Source organism: Fringilla coelebs (genome assembly GCF_963513975.1).
Source record: "Fringilla coelebs genome assembly, chromosome: 14".
Classification (NCBI taxonomy): Eukaryota; Metazoa; Chordata; class Aves; order Passeriformes; family Fringillidae; genus Fringilla; species Fringilla coelebs.
In genome coordinates, this window is record NC_140040.1 from 16,098,917 (window position 1) to 16,117,415 (window position 18,499).

The 18,499-nt window shown below is 44.3% G+C and overlaps 1 protein-coding gene across 1 annotated transcript in view; it reads right to left on the minus strand.

Annotated features, from left to right (window-relative positions):
* VAT1L (vesicle amine transport 1 like) overlaps nucleotides 1-18,044 on the minus strand; it is a gene marked incomplete at both ends in the record, with an annotated part of 51,897 nt that extends 33,853 nt beyond the window's left edge. The window contains 3 exons of the mRNA XM_084215463.1: nucleotides 8,486-8,701; nucleotides 12,403-12,532; nucleotides 17,815-18,044. Of these exons, the coding sequence (XP_084071589.1) occupies nucleotides 8,486-8,701; nucleotides 12,403-12,532; nucleotides 17,815-18,044 (576 nt within the window). The remainder of the gene's footprint in view (nucleotides 1-8,485; nucleotides 8,702-12,402; nucleotides 12,533-17,814) is intronic.
* Nucleotides 18,045-18,499: the final 455 nt, after the last annotated feature.

The following is an 18,499-nucleotide window of genomic DNA, read 5'->3' on the forward strand; positions in this document are numbered from 1 at the left end:
TAGATCCTTGAAGTCTACAACTGACTCATATGACCAGTTCTTTTATAATTGGATGAAGTGTTTTGAAGCAATTCCACAAAACACTCTTCTGCAGTTTTCTGAAATCTTAATTTGAAGTTGACTCTTATTTATTTCTGTGAAAAGCATTTTTAGGCTCTCTATCAGAAATGTAGGAAGAAAGGCTGATATTGGACTTTTCAGGCTTTCCCCTTCAAAACAGGAGAACTGAACTCAACCTATGAACTCAACCATCTCCCTAATTTCTGTGGAATTCAGCTAAGCTGCAAAACAGCACCAGTGGCTATACAAGCCACTCTTAAATCTCCTTTCTAATCCCTCAAACCATGCAGCTGCCTCTGGATTAGTCACCTTTTAATTGCAAATACTGAGACCAGTGCTCAGAATACCCATGATTCACAAATGAAGCATCCACAAAGGGTTTTGCTGCTGAAGCCCTGTCCTGTCACTTGGATCCTGACAACTGCCCTGTGGCAAACAGGAACAAGGGGCTTTTCTGTCTCCTCCCTGCCCAGGCAAAACCACATCAGCTCTGCTACCAGCCTGGCTTTGGAAGCAAGAACCATGCTAGCAGATATAGTGCATGGGCTCCAAAACCTTCCAAGAGAGTGCTAAATTATGCAAGCATGTGCTGAAAAATATTCTTCACAAATCTAATTTTTTCATGTACAACGCCAATTTCTACACAAAAGTACTGACCGGATTCTTGCTTTCTGAACCTAGGGAGACTCGTAAGTTTTAATGGCAAAAAATAAAAATTATAAATTGGACAATTAATGTTACCTTTAATGGAATTTAGCAGTATTTGGGAGCAGAAAATAAATCAGGAGATTCACTGAAGGGGTAGACACGGTTACACAATATTCCCTTGAACTGGAATTAATCACCTTTAATATACTCATATATTTTACATACTCCTTATCACAGAATCATAGAGTCATTCTGGATGGAAAAGACCTCTAGGACCACCAAGTCCAGCCACCAGCTCAGCACCATCACCACATTTTGTCACTAAGTCATCCTGAAGTGCCACATGCACACATTTTTTGAACACTCCCAGTGAGGCAGAACATCATGTGGTGAAACCTTAGAGAAGTGAATGGCTTGTATTGAATGGCTTAGATTAAAGAAATTAATAGCTTGTGGAATGAAGGATGTCTGCTAATGCTGGATGTGCCTCCCCAGCTTCACAGTCTGCTTGATGGATTCCTTTTCAAGGTATCCTGTGAATTCATAAAACCAGTATGTTGAACCTAATCTACACATATGATTATTACAGAAATTAATATAAATTTATAGCCCTACGGTAGTTTTAGATCCAGGAAAAAAAATTCTTTACATTCCATTGCTTTAAAACTCAAGTCTAAGCCTGCAGGATTGGAAACTTGTCATACCAAGATAATCACCTAAAAAAATGGAAAAGTAGTTTTCTAGGAAGTAACAGTGAAATATACTGCTTATTGAATTTCAACAATTTCAAAGAAAAAAATTCATTGATATTTACAAGTCAATATAGAAAGCATGAATAGAATGAAACTTACTGATCTAATTTCATTATTAACACAAACCTAATGCTGGATGAAATATAAATAAGGTGTACAAGTGAGGGGCTTTCCAAAAGGGTCTGACCTAATGCCCCCAGCCTGACATGCCAGCTGCACACTGAATTACCGCAGGGATGGGGAAGAATCCTTTTAAGAAAGCATCTTTCTGCTACTATGTAAACTGAGGCAGCCTGAGAGAATAAACCATGTAAAAGCTACCATGTAAACCATGCAGCAGGGGACAATTAACAATGTAAAAGATACCACCCTGTAGGACTGCATCAGTAAAGAATTACCATTTCTGTGATATATTTCTGCAGCCTAAAGGTGCTACAGCATTTTTAAAAAGAGCATTCAGACTTAATCTTGCACAAGAAACTTGTCTGGAACCAGATGTGAGAAGAATCCAAGTTCCAAAATGGTTTCACTCCACCTAAGCATGCCTGAAGGTGCTGTGAAGTACTCGAACCCTGAAAGAAAACTGCAAGGGGAATCACCTGCTGATCTTGTGGCATCAGGAAAACTCTTCTCTGGTGTTAGGTGAAGTCTGATACACAACATTTCATCTCCTGGAGGTGTCATTTCCCAATTACAGCAGAGGAAATTGGAAACCAAACACTGGGTGAACATTGCAGAGTGGACAAACTAAAATGTGATTATTGGACAAGCGTAAGGCAGCATCTGCTACACTCAGCGCAGCACAAATGAGTTTTGGAGTGGAAGCAGGGGGAGAGTGACCCTGAGATAATGATCTCTCTCACCCTCAAAACATTTTCTGCAACAATTAGCAGGGTGTGTTTTTCTTACCCCTTTGCAAAATCGTGCAGCTGAGCTGCACCAAACACTCAGGGCTGGATCTCCATCCGGCACAAACCCTCTGCAGCTCAGTGGAGCTGCCCGAGCAAAACTCTGCCAGGGGAAACAAACCCCACCTGCCAAGGCAGAACAGCCAGGGGAGAGCTGAGCACTGCCTGTGACCTGGGGACAGGACGTGTCCTCTGGGGACTGCAGGGCTGTGAGAGGCAAAAAGAAAGGCTCTTCAAAGGCTGCAGCTCGCTCTGCTCAGGGAAATTGCTTTCTGTGCATGTCTCACTGGGCTTTTGTGTTTGATGAGAGATTATGCTGTGAGGCAGTGTCTGGAAATGGGCTGGGCCGTGGCACCAGGACTCTCTGGTGCTGCTGAGGGAGCACATCCATGGCTGCAGGAGCCTTTAGCAGCAGCTCAGCCTCCACTGCCCTGCCTGGCTGCAGCAGCTGGGTGCTGAGAGCAGCCCAGACGCGGGGACACAGCGTGAGAGCTGATTTATCTCCTTCCTTGGCTGCTGGAGATGAAACAAGAGGAAAGCTCTTCATCAAATGCAGAACAGCTCTGAACTGCTCATATGAAGCCAGCAAGTGCAGCTCTGGCACCAGTGAAGGTGCCAGCAAAGTGGGCTGGATTAATGCCCTGGCACAGTGGGCTGGCCAGGACCAGCGCAGGAGAAGAGTCAATTCTAATTACTCACATTCAAGGAGTTCTGACTCAAACCCAGGAGTGCTGTTTAATGTGCTCCTCCCTGCTAAGTGCAGACATTGGACCCATGCAATATTTAAAAGGATCAGGGATGCTGTGAGATCTGTTTTAACAGGATCAGGCTCTCCTACCATCTTGCTGCTGCTGTGCTCCCAGCCAGCTGAGAGTCCAGGAAACACATCCACATCTGCCTGGAGCAGGACCTGCCTGGAGGATGACCCAGGAAACAGACATCTAACCTTAGAAAAACAGGGTATGAGCAAACAAACCTGCCTTCAGCCTGAAAAATACCGGCCAAGGAGAGATTTCATGCCGAGCTTGTTGTAAACATACATATCCTACCAAAAAGATGTGCCCCAAGAAGAAAGAGGACCTAATTTTAACTAATGGATAACATCATTAAATAAAAGCCATATTAACTCTAAAAGAACAGAGATGCATTTGCTAGCCATGAATAAAGTCTGGAAGGTTTTCTCACTGGGTAAGACAATGTGGAGAGAATCTGAATGGATAAACACTTTGGTGTTTTTTCAGGAGGTAATTAGATCATTCTCTTGCAAGGGTTCCTATATGCTGTCTGTGATAGCAGGTGACTAGATTCACTAAGAAATGCCAGTTCTTTGTCAGATAAAATATCACCACTTCAGTGATTCAGCTGGGAACACATCCTCAAATATTTGCAATGTATGCAGGGGAGACACAATAAAAAAGAGGGCTCCTGCCAAGCAGTAACAAATCCTGCCAGGATGGCCTAAATCTGTTGCCAAGTCAGATTTACCCTTCAAATTCAAGCATGAGAACTGCATCTGTAACTTACTCTGCTCGCACTTCCTTTGCTGCTGAGCCTGAAAGGGAAGGTCAGACAACAGCTCCAGGAGAGGCAATCAATGCTCCTGCATGGAAGGTGGCTTATTTTTAGCATCTGCAAGATCAAAATGCTAAAGAATTGGCTAATAATTCTGCCTTGAGTCTGAGGAGTTAAGTGATGAGACTGGTGTTTACAAAATCTTGGTAAATAACCAAAGCTTTGTGCTCTAAATATTCAGAATAGGAAGGACATGAAGAACAAACAAACAAGCAAATGGATATAATGGTTCTTTCTCACAAATATAAAGCCCTGGAGGAATTAATTTTCCAGGTAGATATCACAGAAATAGGGACTGGATTTATTGAAGCTCAAGGAGAAAAGCATAATGTTTTTTTCAACTTTTTTTTTACTACAACAGCCCTGTATTTATACTAATTCAGCAGTTTACATAAGTAATGGTGAACAAAACTTTATAATCTCATACCTTGCACTGAATGCACTGACTTAGAGAGTCTTTATTTTAAAGAACTAATTGCCTTTTGGTGAAGAGCAGTCCCAGCAGGGTGCACATTACTGCCCAGGTTTTTTGGGGTATTTTTTTCAGTTGTTATTTTGCTTCACTTCAAAGAGATGTGGGAGTTTATTTGTGAAGGGAGCTACTCTTCCACTGTCTTACAGTCATTTCAAGCACTAATTGCAGTGTTATACAGTTAAGACAGACCAATATAAGCCCTACAGTAAGTCATATGTTCTTGCAAAGTCGGGTTTTTTTTGAGCATTAAAGTCTATTTATGATGTTTAGTGGTAGCTGGCTTTCTCCCCGATTTAGCAATCAGTTCAGAAGGGCACTTGAACATTTCTGCAGCTTAAAGGATTTAAACTCTATTTGTATGAGACAATTCTATTTTTTGTTAATTATTGAACTGCCTTGCTACCCAATTTAACAGTTTAATCAGAAGTTCTAAGCGTCCTGCCAAGCAGAGGCCTAGAAAGGGGAGCAAATGGCAACTTTGTTAGATCTGAGTCAGCAGCAGGGCTTGAAAAGTGTTCATCTCTTGTCAGAGCCTGAGAGAATCATGGAATGCAACTGTGAGCCTGCTCTGTGCTTTCTGAGAAGGCTCCTGAAGTATCTTCAGCCTCCTTCCCTGCCCAGGGTGGGGGCTGAGAGTCGCCCTCCCTTCACTGCCCCTGTCCCAAGGGGGAAAAAAGAGCCAGGAGAGGCAAAGCAGCCCCTTTTCCAAGCAACCAAAATCAACAAGCTGGCCCCATGGAAACCAGATGTCATCTGTCCCTCCAATCCCCCTCGTGAGCCCTGAGCAGCTCCTCCTGCCCCAGGGGAAGGTGCAATGTCCCAGGGGCCAGGAGCAGAGCTGGGGGTGTCCTCATGTCCCCTGGCCCAGGGGCTTCCCTACAAGGGCCACATCTCCTTGCATGGCCAGGGGAGAGGGCAGGGAAGGCACTCCTCTGCTACATGGATGATATTTCCTCAAAAACCTTCTATCTTCAGGATTTTTCTCCTGAGAAGCTGGGAAGCCTCAGAAAAGAACTGTAAACAGTAATTATTTGATTGCTTTGGAATGTGGTCTGGAGGTTGCTTACCAACAGCTGCATCTTGGATTGGTTCCATGTGAATTGTGCTGATTTAATGACCAACCCCAGGCCAGCTGTGTCAGGAATCTGGGCAGTCCTGGGTTTTTATTATTCATTCCTTTCTAGCCTTCTGATGTATCCTCTCTCTTTGTTTAGTATAGTTTGTGTATATCATCATACCATATCATATCATATCATATCATATCATATATCATATAATATCATATATCATATCAGCCTTCTGAGAACACAGAGTCAAATTCTCATCCCTCACCTCATCCTGTGGGACCTCACAACAGCACATGAGACCTTTTTCAAGACAGGTTATCTTGGTGTGTTTCCTTTTTCTCTCCCTAATCTTCTGATGTCCCCTGGAACTTCTGGAATAAATAAACTGACTTATCTAAAGCATCCTGGCAGACATTAAACCTGCTAATCACACTGCAGGCACAGATGAGAATACAATTGCTATAGTTACCCCAGTACCAGAAGTATCTATGAACAGAAGAAGGCCACATAAATAAACTGAGATAATACACAAGAGTAAAGGTCCTAGAGAATTTTCTTTGTCTCCACTTATTGAAAAAGCTGCAGGACCCTCCTAAAGAGGACTGAGTAGCCAGAACAAAGAATCTCACAAACATTTTCAAAGCAACAAGTTCTTTTTCATAAACTGCCTGAAGCAGCTAAAATAATGATCTTGCATAATGAGAAATGAACAATTAGAAACTTCTAGTCCCACAGGGAGCCTATTGTCTCATTAAAGTGTTCTGGAATTCCTCTGACATTTAGAAACAAACTGGACAGATTTGCTGAAAGTGGGGAAGGGCATTCTATCTATTAAAGCAACAGCACAAAAATAACTCCTATGGCAGCTTCAGTGCCAGTTTTCTGTTCATTAACTGAGACCTTTGTGAGAATGATGTGCTCAATCTGAAACTGTCAGATTTTTCAAAGGATTAGCAGACACATTATTAGAGTAACACAGACCCCTCTGAAATCTTAATGTCTGCTTAGCAGAAAGAAAAAACATCCAAGCATCTTCAGAGTGATATTTCACCTGGAAAATCTACCAAGCAATAGGAAAATTTCCAATTCTTGCTCTCCATGCTCTTCCCTTACAAGAAAAAAGGGGCTGTGTGAGGCCCTCTCCCCTGGGACAGTGATCAGCATCCTGGCTTGCAGGCTGGCCAGCCCTGTCTCCCCCTTCCTGACAGTCCCCCTGGATCCTGCAGAGCTCTCCATCCCTTACTGGCTGCTCTTCCTGCACCTCTGGCCTTTCCCTGGGAAGCTCTGCTTTATTTAAATATTTAGCAAGTGATGGATCTGATTTTTCCTTGTTCTCCTGGCAGCCAAGCAGGACCCATCCTTCCTTTAGCTTCTCTCACAGAGGGTTTGGAGCAGCCACAGCAGAGCACCAGCCAAAAGCTGCCCATTGAACAGCTGGGATGAGAGAGGAAGCCAGCAGCTCCTTCCAGGAACAGCCCAGCACAGGGGCTGGGCACTAGAGCAGAAGGGATGTGAGAACTGGCATTAACAGAGCATTGCCAGTCCTTCAGGAACAGGAGGAGGAAATAACAGAGGTGAGTGAGATCAGAAAGTGAAACAACCACAGGAATCTGAGGAAGGAGGAGGGGTTCCACTTCTCTGGATCCACAGCTACGTGCAGGGATTGCTTTGGGGCTGATCCTGCGTGCTCAGCCCACCAAGGGTCTGCACAGTGCCAGGTGGGCAAATGGCCTCAGAGCTACAGCTGGGACTTTGGCTGCTGTGGAATATTGCCCTGAATGTGTGGCCTCATGGTGCTTCAGCAGCCCTGAATTCCAGAGGAAGGGATTGAACCCTACAGAACAATAGTCAGCCCCAGCACTCCGGGCTGGACTGTGCTTTATAATACGATTATAAATTCCATTCCTTTACACCAGAATTCCAACAGGACAGACCCTTCACTGCCCCTGGGATTATGGCTGGCTAAAAATACCTTGCACAGGGAACTCATGAATTTATTCCTTTGATTACAGCCTTCATTTATATGAGAACCTGAGAGAAGGGCTAAGGGCGCAGAATTAAGGATGGCGTGTTTGGGGCTGCCCACCAGACCTCAGGAGAAAACAGAAAATTATTTTAGCATAAATAAGGCAAAGAACACAGAAAAGGTGCTCCCATTTCAAAGGCTGCTATCTGCTAATGGTCTCAGCTCATAAAATCTGTCTTATGAAAGAGGACTGCATAATTTCAAGTGTAAAGAAACTCCCCAGTCAATATCACAATGTTTTGCACAAAACTTTAATACTTAAAAAGAGAGAGATTTTTCCTTAAAGATACTTCAAGGAACTGGGGGCACAAAATGCTGACTTTTTATTTCACTCTGTGGCCTGGTATTCCCACAGATTCATCCTTTGCCCGTGCCACACAATGCCTCCTCAGGAATCATCCAAACTACAACACGCAGCAGCCACCACTGGCTACAATTTCAAATTTGTACCTTTTCCTCAGGGCTCACATGAGAAATTTTCACTGCTTTCAATCCCTCTGCAAGAAGGGGAAAAGAAAATCTTTCACAATGAAAGCACCACGCACACTCTCAGGAGTGTTCTGAGAGGGACATTTACTATAAAGAAAATTATGGTTACATACAAACACCTTTCCCAGGGAGCTTATTTATTCTTTTCACTACACCCTCCTTTAACACAGAAGTACAACATGTGTAATTTCAGGTGTGCAATATTTGAGACAATGCTTGATCCTTGATCTGCTGACAGCCAGTTAGGGGGTTTTCCATGAGATTTTTTTCAAAGACTCTAGAACCATAACATTTTTATTTCACCAAAAGCTCCTGCCAACCATTCACATCAGCATTTTGATGGGACAAAAGATGCAGCTCCTCCCAGTGCAATCCTTCACACAGAGGAACATCACATCAACCTGCAGGCTCTGGCTCATTTCAGGAATGAAGATGCATCAGACTTTCAGTTACTCAGGGACAGGAAAGGAAGAGAAGTTCCAACTTACCACCCCACCTCCTGCTGAGTGAACCAGCACAGACATGCCTTCTCTCAGGTTAGCAACCTCAAAGAGCATCATGTAGGCAGTTACAAAGTTCATGGGAAATGCAGCAGCCTCAGAAAAATTCATGTCATCTGGGATCTTGTAGACAAATTCTACTGGGGTGCACACAACTTCAGCCCAGGCATTGTAGTTCACAAAAGCCATGACTCTGTCTCCAATCTACAAACAAGGAAGAAAACAAGGTTGAGGATCTGACTGCAGCTGAGACTGTAGAGAGCAACCTGTGAGACCTGCAAGCCTCCTGCTCAAGGTGTGGGTCACTGCCTGGCTGGGAGGAAAATGGTGCTCCACATCTTTGGAAAAAGAGCAATTAAGCTGGTCAGCTTTGGGCTTTTACTGGTTTTAATGTCAACAAAAATAACCAAAGGAAGTTAAAGCTACCTCTTCCTTTTTGGTTTTTTTTTTTTTTTGCTCCACTCTTCTCTGATAGAGCAGTCTTCTATCATCACTAACACAGATCATCTTTTGCTAGCAAAGCTCCCAAATAACAAATGTAAATAATAAAAACATTCTTAGCAATAACCAGGAATTTTGCTAAAGAGAAAGAGATGAGGGGGAAAGGTTATAATTATATTGATGAGAAGCATGGAATAAAGAAAATTATACCTAGGATAACTTTCACTTTGTTTTCTCAGTCCTCACACTAATTTAGAGCTACTTTTCCTCTCTGTGGATTGAGAAGGGAAGGCCTTGTGCTCTGGTAGATGGAGCACATGAAAGGGCTGCAAAAGCTCTCATTCAGAAGATAGCACCATCTGTACCCACTCTCTATTTTTATCATCTTATTAACCGATTCTACCAAGATATATCTGTGATTGTAATCTCCACAGCCATGTGTCAGAGCAGAATTTAGTTCTACAACTTCAAATAAGCCACCTTAAACAACAAAAATATACCTATGGATTTTAAGGCACTGTCAAATCTACAAAGTGAATTTGACATGATTTAAAGGAGCAATGAAATATTATCTTTCAATGCAACATTTCTCTGGTCAGCTTCTTCTGAAAATATATGGTAGTGAAAGCACAATTCACTGTGGAGAAAAAAAGGCTTTCTGTAAATATTGGATACAGCTGGCTGCTCCTAGGAACCCTTCAGAGGTCCAGGCACACCAAGCTCAACTGTTTGTACATGGCCTTCATTGCAGCTTCAGGTTTTAAAGCTGAGATGCTGACTCTTCTCAGATGGACCAGAGTAACAACAAGGCACAGCACACTTGGACAGTGACACTCACCTTAAAGCAGAAACTGGGCTGCTGGGTCTGCAGGGGACAGCCCCACTGAGCAAATGCTTGGCCAGTGTGTTTAAAACCTTCACAGGCACAGCTCTTACAAACTCTCAATGATTCCTCACCACCAGCAACCCCGTGGCATCTTTTACCTTGCCTTAGACCCTTTGCCTTTCCAGAAAACACCAACCCAAACAACATCCTGACCCATGAAAGGAGCTCTGCAATGGAGCCACAGGATAAGACAGGAATAGCATCAAACTCCAGGCTTTGTGTTTTAACTAAATCTAACAGCAGCTGTCCCTCTAAAATAACTTTGCTTATCTGCCTGATACTCTCTTCCATTCTACCAATGCTCTCTGATACTTTAGGAGCTGCAGGTATGGAGTAAAGCACAACACTTTTGCCTTCAGGCAAACGTTTACAGCACAAGCACATTTTGGTCTCCTGAGTCACCACTTTGCTCTGGGATGTTGCAGGTTTGCTCCGAGCTAAGGGGCTGCTGACAGCTCTGAAGGATTGTCTCTTTTAGAATGAGAATGCTGAAACAGAGCTGTCATTCCAATTTCACTGAAATGCCTCCTCCTTTTGAAAAACATTCAAATTAACAATGCCTCGCTGGTATTCTCTCCGTGGTTCCCTTTTGCTCTTAGAGAAGCATCTAAAATAGAAAGTCTGCTAGGATTAATTAGTGCAGATGTTAATATGGCCTCTATCATAAGTGATTGCCAAAAAGAATGCAAAGTCCCTCTTGGTGATTCCCAAGGCACTTCTTGGTAACGTTAAATGCCACATTTTACCACAGACACTATTCAGAGCCTAGTCAGATTAGACCTCATTTCTTGAGAATCATGCCCAAAATGGAGAGAGACCAAGCCTGATACAGCTGTTCTCATCAGAAAGCAGCTTTTCCTTTGAAGGGGAGAAGGAGTAGGCATTACACCTATTTTAGGAAGGCTTGAAGTGGAAAAGATCTACCCAGGGAAAGGAGGCCAGAAGATACAGGGTGCAGTCTTTGCCATTACTGTGGGCAGAGGGAACAACCTCTGTGGAGGAGGCACCAAGCATCTGGTGTGTCCCTACCCTGTGCAAGAACTCCATGAAGAAACCAGGAGAAGGTCCTTCCATCATCCTCACGGCATGTTCTCCTGCTGATGGATTCATAGCCTGGCACAGCAGTGGCTCTGAGTGGGGGCCCTTTTCCAGAGCACTCAAACACAACCTGGCTGTGAAGGCTATGTGTAAAAAACAAACCCCTAGGGCTTGTTTCAGTGACAGGGGTACAGCAGTGACAGGGGTACAGCAGTGCACAAGGTGCTCCACAGGCAGAGCAAAGGTGTCACTTTGAAAAGTGGCACAGTAAATTCACTCAGGTGCAGCATTATTCAAATAAGCACCATATGCTGTGGCCTTATGATGCCCTTTAAAAATAGCAAGAACTCTAACAATGAGAGAGCTGATCTGGAGTAGAGGCTTTCTAGAGAATACTCTCCTTTCAGAGAATATTGTTTGATATGGAGCACAGCTATGAAGTACAGATGCTAGAGCAGAACTACTGAAGCAGAAAAGGTTTTGGCAAAATTATCATTCAGTCGTTGTTTGTAACAAAATACATCGAGAGATTGCAACTTGTTTCAAGGCAGAGGTGGGGCAGGAAGGGAACTGAGACAAATCCCCTAAGAAGATTGCACCACTGAAACCATAGTTGAAACTAAACTGGCCATTGTCTTCATCCAGCTGACAAATTTTAGCTGTTTGAGAAAAATTTTGTCTTTAGATAAAAATATTTATTTCTTCTTAAGATCCAGAAATAGTAAGAATTCAGAGAACTTGATTACCTTTTGAGACCGACTCTGCAAATAACTGAGATAGGATTGCCATGTATTAACCCAGAATTTATTTCCAAAATTTTCAACATACTTAGGCAATAGAATGCAAGTTTGCAGTGAATATGGATGCTTAGTATCAATAACAGAATAGGAGGCAGGACAAAATTCTGCTTATATGCCATAAGAGATACCAAAGATTCCATAACCACTTATGACAACTTTACTATATACATCAACTATCTGTCATTTATCACAACCTGTCAGGTGAAATATATATTTTTCCTGAGCAATCGGACTAAGTCCTATATCCAGGATCAGAATCCTAATTTAATCATCACCTCATTAATGCACACAGTTGTAAGAAGCAATGCTTACTGTAAACAGGGCTCTGTTAACTCGAGATCAAAAGCTGGAACCAGAATCAGTAGCGCCTGGGCTTTGAGTAAAAGAGCAGTGCTGACAGGAAACATGGCCAAGAAAGGAAACTTAACAAGTTAACCTAATTTCTTTCATTTTATTAAAGGACATCACTCATGCTTTCCAGTTCCTATTTAGCCATCAAGGATGTGCACATGGCACAAGTGACTTTCAGGAAGGATTTGAAGGAGATGACAGGGCTGGATTCAGAAACTAATTCAAGAGGTCATTCTCACGCTTGGGAAGCAGCAAGGAAAAATTGACCTTTCAGATCTCAACAGGGTGGTGAAGGCTGCTGTCACTGCCAGAGCAGAAGGGATTAGAAACTGGTGATTACTTATATGAGACTTATAACTCTCACTTTGAAAATAAAAAAAAAATATTACCTCAAATCCTTTCACGCTGTCTCCAAGAGCTTCTACAATTCCAGAACATTCAAACCCAGGAACAAGAGGAGTCTTAGGAGGGTTGTCAATATTCCCCTGTCGCACCATCAAGTCAATAAAGTTCAAACCACTGTAAAACACAGGAAAAAATAAAATCAAGACTGTTACCACAGATCAAAGAAAAGGAGGAAAACTTGTCCCAAGTGATGGCACAGCCAGAAAACTCCAGGGCAGCATTAAAAAGCTGGGCTCTGCAGGGTCCTTGGGAGCCAGCAGACATTCCCACTCTTGGGATGCTGAGCCTTGGGCAGAGGGTGCACGTGCCAGGCCAGCACAGCTGCCAGCAGCCCCAGACTGCTCAGCAGTCACACAGGCATTTCAGAATTCAATGCAGTGAAGCACTGATTGCTACCAATGCACTACTAGCTGGCAAATAAAGCTGGGTCAATTTAAGAAGAAAACCCCAAGCCTCACACATTATATTTATTGCTACATGATCTAACTGTCCTAACCTTTGATGTGACCCCAGGAATGCATCTTGTGTTTGTCTCAGGCAGCATTCTAAACTCAGGCATGAACTTACTAAGTACCAGATAGGCTTTTGTTTTAAAACTGTTCCTTCCTGGATCATGATTGTACATTTTTTCAAAAGTTATTAAGGTCTTTGAAGTCCTCAGGTTTGATGCTCAGGAAAAAATACAGGTCCTTCCCGGCAGTCTCATCTTTGCAAAAATCCTAAAGGACTTTTGCATTGTCTTTTGTGTCCAATTTTACTAAGGAAAATTTTGTGGTTTTCTAGGCAGCCACAAAAAAAAAAAAAAAAAAAAAGGCACCACTTATCTACTATGTGCATATATTGATTACTGGCCTTAATGCCATAGTTAAAACTTTAAAACTCCTAACTGGCTGAAATACACTTCAGCATTTATCCATTGTTCCACAACACAGCCCTGTTTTTATGGTTAGCCAAGCACACAGCCAGTCCTACTCACACATGTGACACCAGCAACTGCCTGGATACATCACATTACTGATGGGCACAAGGATTTATTAGATGCAGCCTTAGTCAGATACTAATCAAGACACAGACAGACTGAACAGACCCAACAAATTAACAGACAGAGCAGACACCCAGCCCAAGCAAAACAGCATGGCTTTCATGGGATGTAGGTCACTGGGGAGGGGGAAGGAAATCCCACCAAATGTAAGTGTTCATACTTGTGTGGAGGGTTTAGGAGCAACCTGAACCCACAACTTTCACCATACTCACACACAAAGCTCATAATATCAACCATTTGGAAGGTTAGGAGGGGCTTTCACACAGTTAAGCTGGCAAATTTGAAATTATTTTGGAAAGATCCCTTCTTATCCAGTGGGTAAGCCCACCTCCTACATCACCACTGTGATGTTGATATGAAAGAGAAATTCCAAATAGCAAAATGCCTGCAAGGCATTATGGTGTATTGGTCAACTCAGCTTTTTTTTTTTTCTTCTTTCTTTAGAATAACCAAGAGGGTCTAAAGATGGATGGCAAGTTTTGTAACTACACCCAAGACACCCAGCTCTTTCACTGGGATTCAATCAACAGCACACTCAGGAAAAGTTTGCACAGAACATCCCAAGAAAATATGTCTCATAGGTTTAGAGAGTAAGCACAATTTATTTCTTGCACCACTGCAAACCAGGACAGCCTGTTCTGGTGTGCAGCCAGAGAAAGTGACTCCTGAACTTTAAGTAAGGGCATATGCAGAGGGAGAAGTGTAAATGCAAAGCAATCCAGTGACAAACAGTACACAGCATGTTTTTAATCCTAAATCAAGAGCTGGATGCAAATGAAAATAGGGAGGGATGTGAGTTATCATGATCAATACATTGACATAGGGGTTCTGCAAGAACCTCCCTGTGGCAGAGCAGGGATGTCTCTGTGACCTGCACAGACTGGATTAACTGTGCACTGCTGGAGACAGACTTTATCAAATATGAAATTACCCTTGGATCTGAATCTGACTTTCTCAGTCTGCAATCCTCTACCTTAACACCAGGTTCTTTTGAGGACCTTGAATATTATTCTCTATACTCGTGGTTTAGTTTTGCTGCATTTTTATTTCCCTTTTCTCAAGTGTGGAAAGCAACAGTCAATTTGTTTCTCCTTGTTCTATCCCACACACTTGAGGGTGCCCAATACCTTCCATTTCAAACTCCCAAATCAGGCAGAACACTCCATGACATGGTTTGGAGAGGCGCTGCTTTTGATCTGTCTTTCTTATTTCACTGTAAAAATCCACTAAAATTAATTACTGAAAATAACATAAAGCCACAGAGCAAACAAGAGGAGCACTGAGTTTTGCATCCTTAAAATCCTTCCTCTTAACCACAGCCAGCAAACTGCCCAAACTTAAAATAAAATAAAATAAAACCAAAACAAAAAACAAACAAACAAACAAAAAACACCAAACAAAACAAAATAATAATAAAAAAACACCAACCCAACAAAACCAACCATGTCTATACATAAAGGAAAGGTTTAAAATTATCAGGTCTCATGATTTTTATGCAGAAAACAAGACCATAAGAACAGACTGCCTTTAGGAGCAACACTGATTCTCTTCCGCTACTCTGTTACACTGAGGATTTCTTTTATCTGCTCCAGTTTTTTTAGAGTGTCTTTATCTCACAGTCACAGAGTCAAAAGGGTCACTTCTGCCTCATTCCTCATAATGCACATGTACACAAGGAAGAAATAATTATAAGAGAAAAAAGAACAATAGAGGGAGGTAATCATAGGACACCATCGCTTATTCACACAACCCGTCTGAAATACGGCTTCCGTTCATTCCAGCTCCTTGCCTCATCTTTGAAACACTCTGCATCCCAACGTTCTGCTCCCTGCAAATTACAATACAAACAAACACAGGAGTTTCAACTGCCTCATCATTATCAATCAAAAATTATTTCAGGAAATATGCAGAAGCTGTGACTCAGCTTGGACATCGATGGCTGTTCCATTTCTTAGTCACTGAATGAGCCTAACACATGACTCATCTCAGCTGACACATTTTCAATTGGATCACTGATATTCCAGACCTTCAAAAGAATTATTCATCTGGCTTAGTGCTAATGGCAGCTATCCTCCATCTCCTCCATTTCTAGTACCATACTACCAAGTGTACACATACAGCTTAAACATGTGATTCAATTGGTTTTATCCACAGGGAATTCAGAGATCACACAGAACTTGTTCTTCTACTGGTGTAGTGTTGTATGCTATTTATCAAGCATGTGCATATCCTTCTTAAAATAAAGCTTATTTTTCTCCATCAATTTGTTGAGTCAAAAAATAATAATAATCATCTCTAGTGGTGGTCAACTACAAAACTGATTCAACAGAAGGTGTGTTTTGTGAGAAGTATTGATGACTGGAACAACCCATCTTGCCTGTGTTCAGCACTGCCCACATCAACCTGTGCACGCTGCCCTGGGCAAAGCCAAGCCCTTTTCACTCAGTCTCCCAAGTCCATCATCATCCCAATCAATCCTCTGCATTTACAGGCTTGGGTCAAGAGGATCAGCAAATTGATTTTGCCTTGCCTGGAAGCACATTTTGGTGACCTGGTGACATTTCAGCCCTGTGGCCATTTCCAGTCAGGAATGACAAGCAGATGCTCTCCAGCCTGCAGGCTCCTCCAGCATGAAGAGAAGCTCCTGAAACACAGGGGGCATTGTGCAACCTGGCAGTTACCTGTGGAGCAGCTGAGCAGCTCTGCTGATGTCAAACAGCACGCCTGCAACTCACACAGCCCGACAGACACGGCAGCCCTGGAGAGCAGCTGCAGCTGGGGCTGCACAATTCTATTTTACAGCCAAGTGTTCTTGTGCAGGTAGCTTGCTATTTGTGATACATACACAGCTACTGGTTCCATGAAAGTGGAATTCATACAGATACTGGAAAATGCTGTATCCCCCTGACACATTTAGAGGAATATATCCATGTGCTAATAATATTTTTAGTTTTGCATGTTAACTTTTGTTATCCCAATAGCTGGAAAAAAAACCACTCAGGAAACAAGAACCATTAGTTCTATTCACTTAGCACAGAATTTCTTGCATTTCCCATTGTTGCTAGAAGAGATTAAAAAAAAAAAAACCAAAACCAAATGTGAATGCAAAAAATCCCAGCCCATTATTTACTAGTACTCACGCAGATTAATGGATATCACTATTTATCATAGGCAACACCTTGGTAGCGGGAATACTCACAATGATCACAAACTTTATGAGCCCCATTAAGAGCAGGATGGAAAGTACAGCATCTGAACAGGTCAAGACACTCAGCTACATTAACCTACCAGGATATTCCAAATCTGAAGCAGATCCACTGATACATGATTCAAAACAAGCTCACTCCTCCATACCAGTAACATTTTTAACACAAGTTCCTTCTAAAGTAAACAACTTGGCCTTCACCTTGGAATTTATCTTCCAGAAGCACCATGTTTTCCTCTAGCAGAAAAGGACAACAGAAGATAAATCCTTGCCTAGGCAAAATTAATTCAGTCTTTGGTAAACATCAAGTAGTAAGATCCTAATGTGGTTTCTGTCACTCAAAAAAATGAATCCTATTTTCACGAAAGAACATGTGCGCTAAAAACCAGCAATCTAGGAAGATCAGTCTGCTCTGCTTGTCTGTGAAAACAGAAAGAAAAAAAAAAGGAAAGGAAAAAAAAAGAAAAAAGCCATCTAGGAAAGCTCGTTTCAGGATGCTGCCAGACCGTAGCTACTTGTCACCTGGACACAGGGACTAACACTGGGAAATTATCCCGAGCTCTGGCCACGCTGCCACAGCAGCTCCGATGAAAAAGGATGCTGACTTAAGTAAGTGATTCCCAAGAGAAAAACAACAGCCACTGTGTCAGAAGGGAAAGAGACAGGTGCTGAGCAACACGCACAATCTGGCATCCACATTTCTCACAGAAACCCAAACCCGAACGCACTTGGCCAGGCTTTCCCCACCCCACCCCGCTTCTCCGAGCTGGTAGCGTGAAATACCGCTGGCAATTTTCTTCCCTTCGCATCCGCTGCCGAGCGCACAAGAACCCCGCTGCCCGCCCTGGACCGGAGAGCCCGGGGCTCAGCGCTGAGCCGGGGGTCCCGGCGCCGCCGGGGAAGGGACGGGGCGGCGGCGGCGGCCGGGAGCGGGGCTTCCCCGCGGGGATGCCACAGGTGAGGGGAGCCGGCGCCAGAGCCGGGGCTGCGGGGCTCGTAGGGCGCGCTCGGAGCGCGGGGATGCCCGGCCGCAGGGCACGGCAGCGGGTCCCAGCGCGGGCACCGCGGGTCCCGCACCCCACCCGGCCCCGCGGGTCCCGCACCCGCCCGGCCCCCGGGGGAACGAGAGGGCGAGGGGAGATACTGGACCAGGCTTTGACGCGGATCTTCAGCTCGCCCTCCTGCGGCTCCGGCATGGCTTTCTTGGACACGCGGAGCTTGTTGAGCCCCCCGAAGGCGGACAGCACCACGGCTCGCATCTCCTTGGCGTCCCCGGCGCGCAGGCTGCCGCCCGCGCCGCCCTCGGCCGCCTCCCTGCCGCCCTCCTTGTCGATCATCTGCTCCGTCTCCTCGGCTCGCTGCGCTCCCTCCTTGGCCATGGCGGGGCTGCGGCGGCTCCCGCGGTGCCGCCGTGCGAGGCCGGTGCCGCCGTGTGGAATGGCCGCGGAGCCGCCGGGGCCCGCCCGCCGCACTGCACCGGCTGCGCAGCGCCCTCCGCCCGCGCCGCCCCCGCGGCGCCCCGCGCCCGCCGGCACGGGCAGCGCCCGCAGCAGCCCCCGGCGGGAATGGCAGAACCGGGCCGCTTGAAAGGACCTCTAAGAGCACACAGTCCACCCTGGTGACCCATCTCCACCTTGTCACCCAGACCGTGGCGCTGAGAGCCGCGTCCAGTCCTTAAACACCGCCAGGGATGGGGACTTCACTACCTCACCGGTCAGTCCATTGCAATGTCTAATCATCTTTCTGTGAAGAAATTATTCCCAGTGTCCAGCCTCAACATCCCCTCGTGCAGCTTCAGTAAGTCGTGTCACTTGTTACCTGGGAGAAAAGCCCG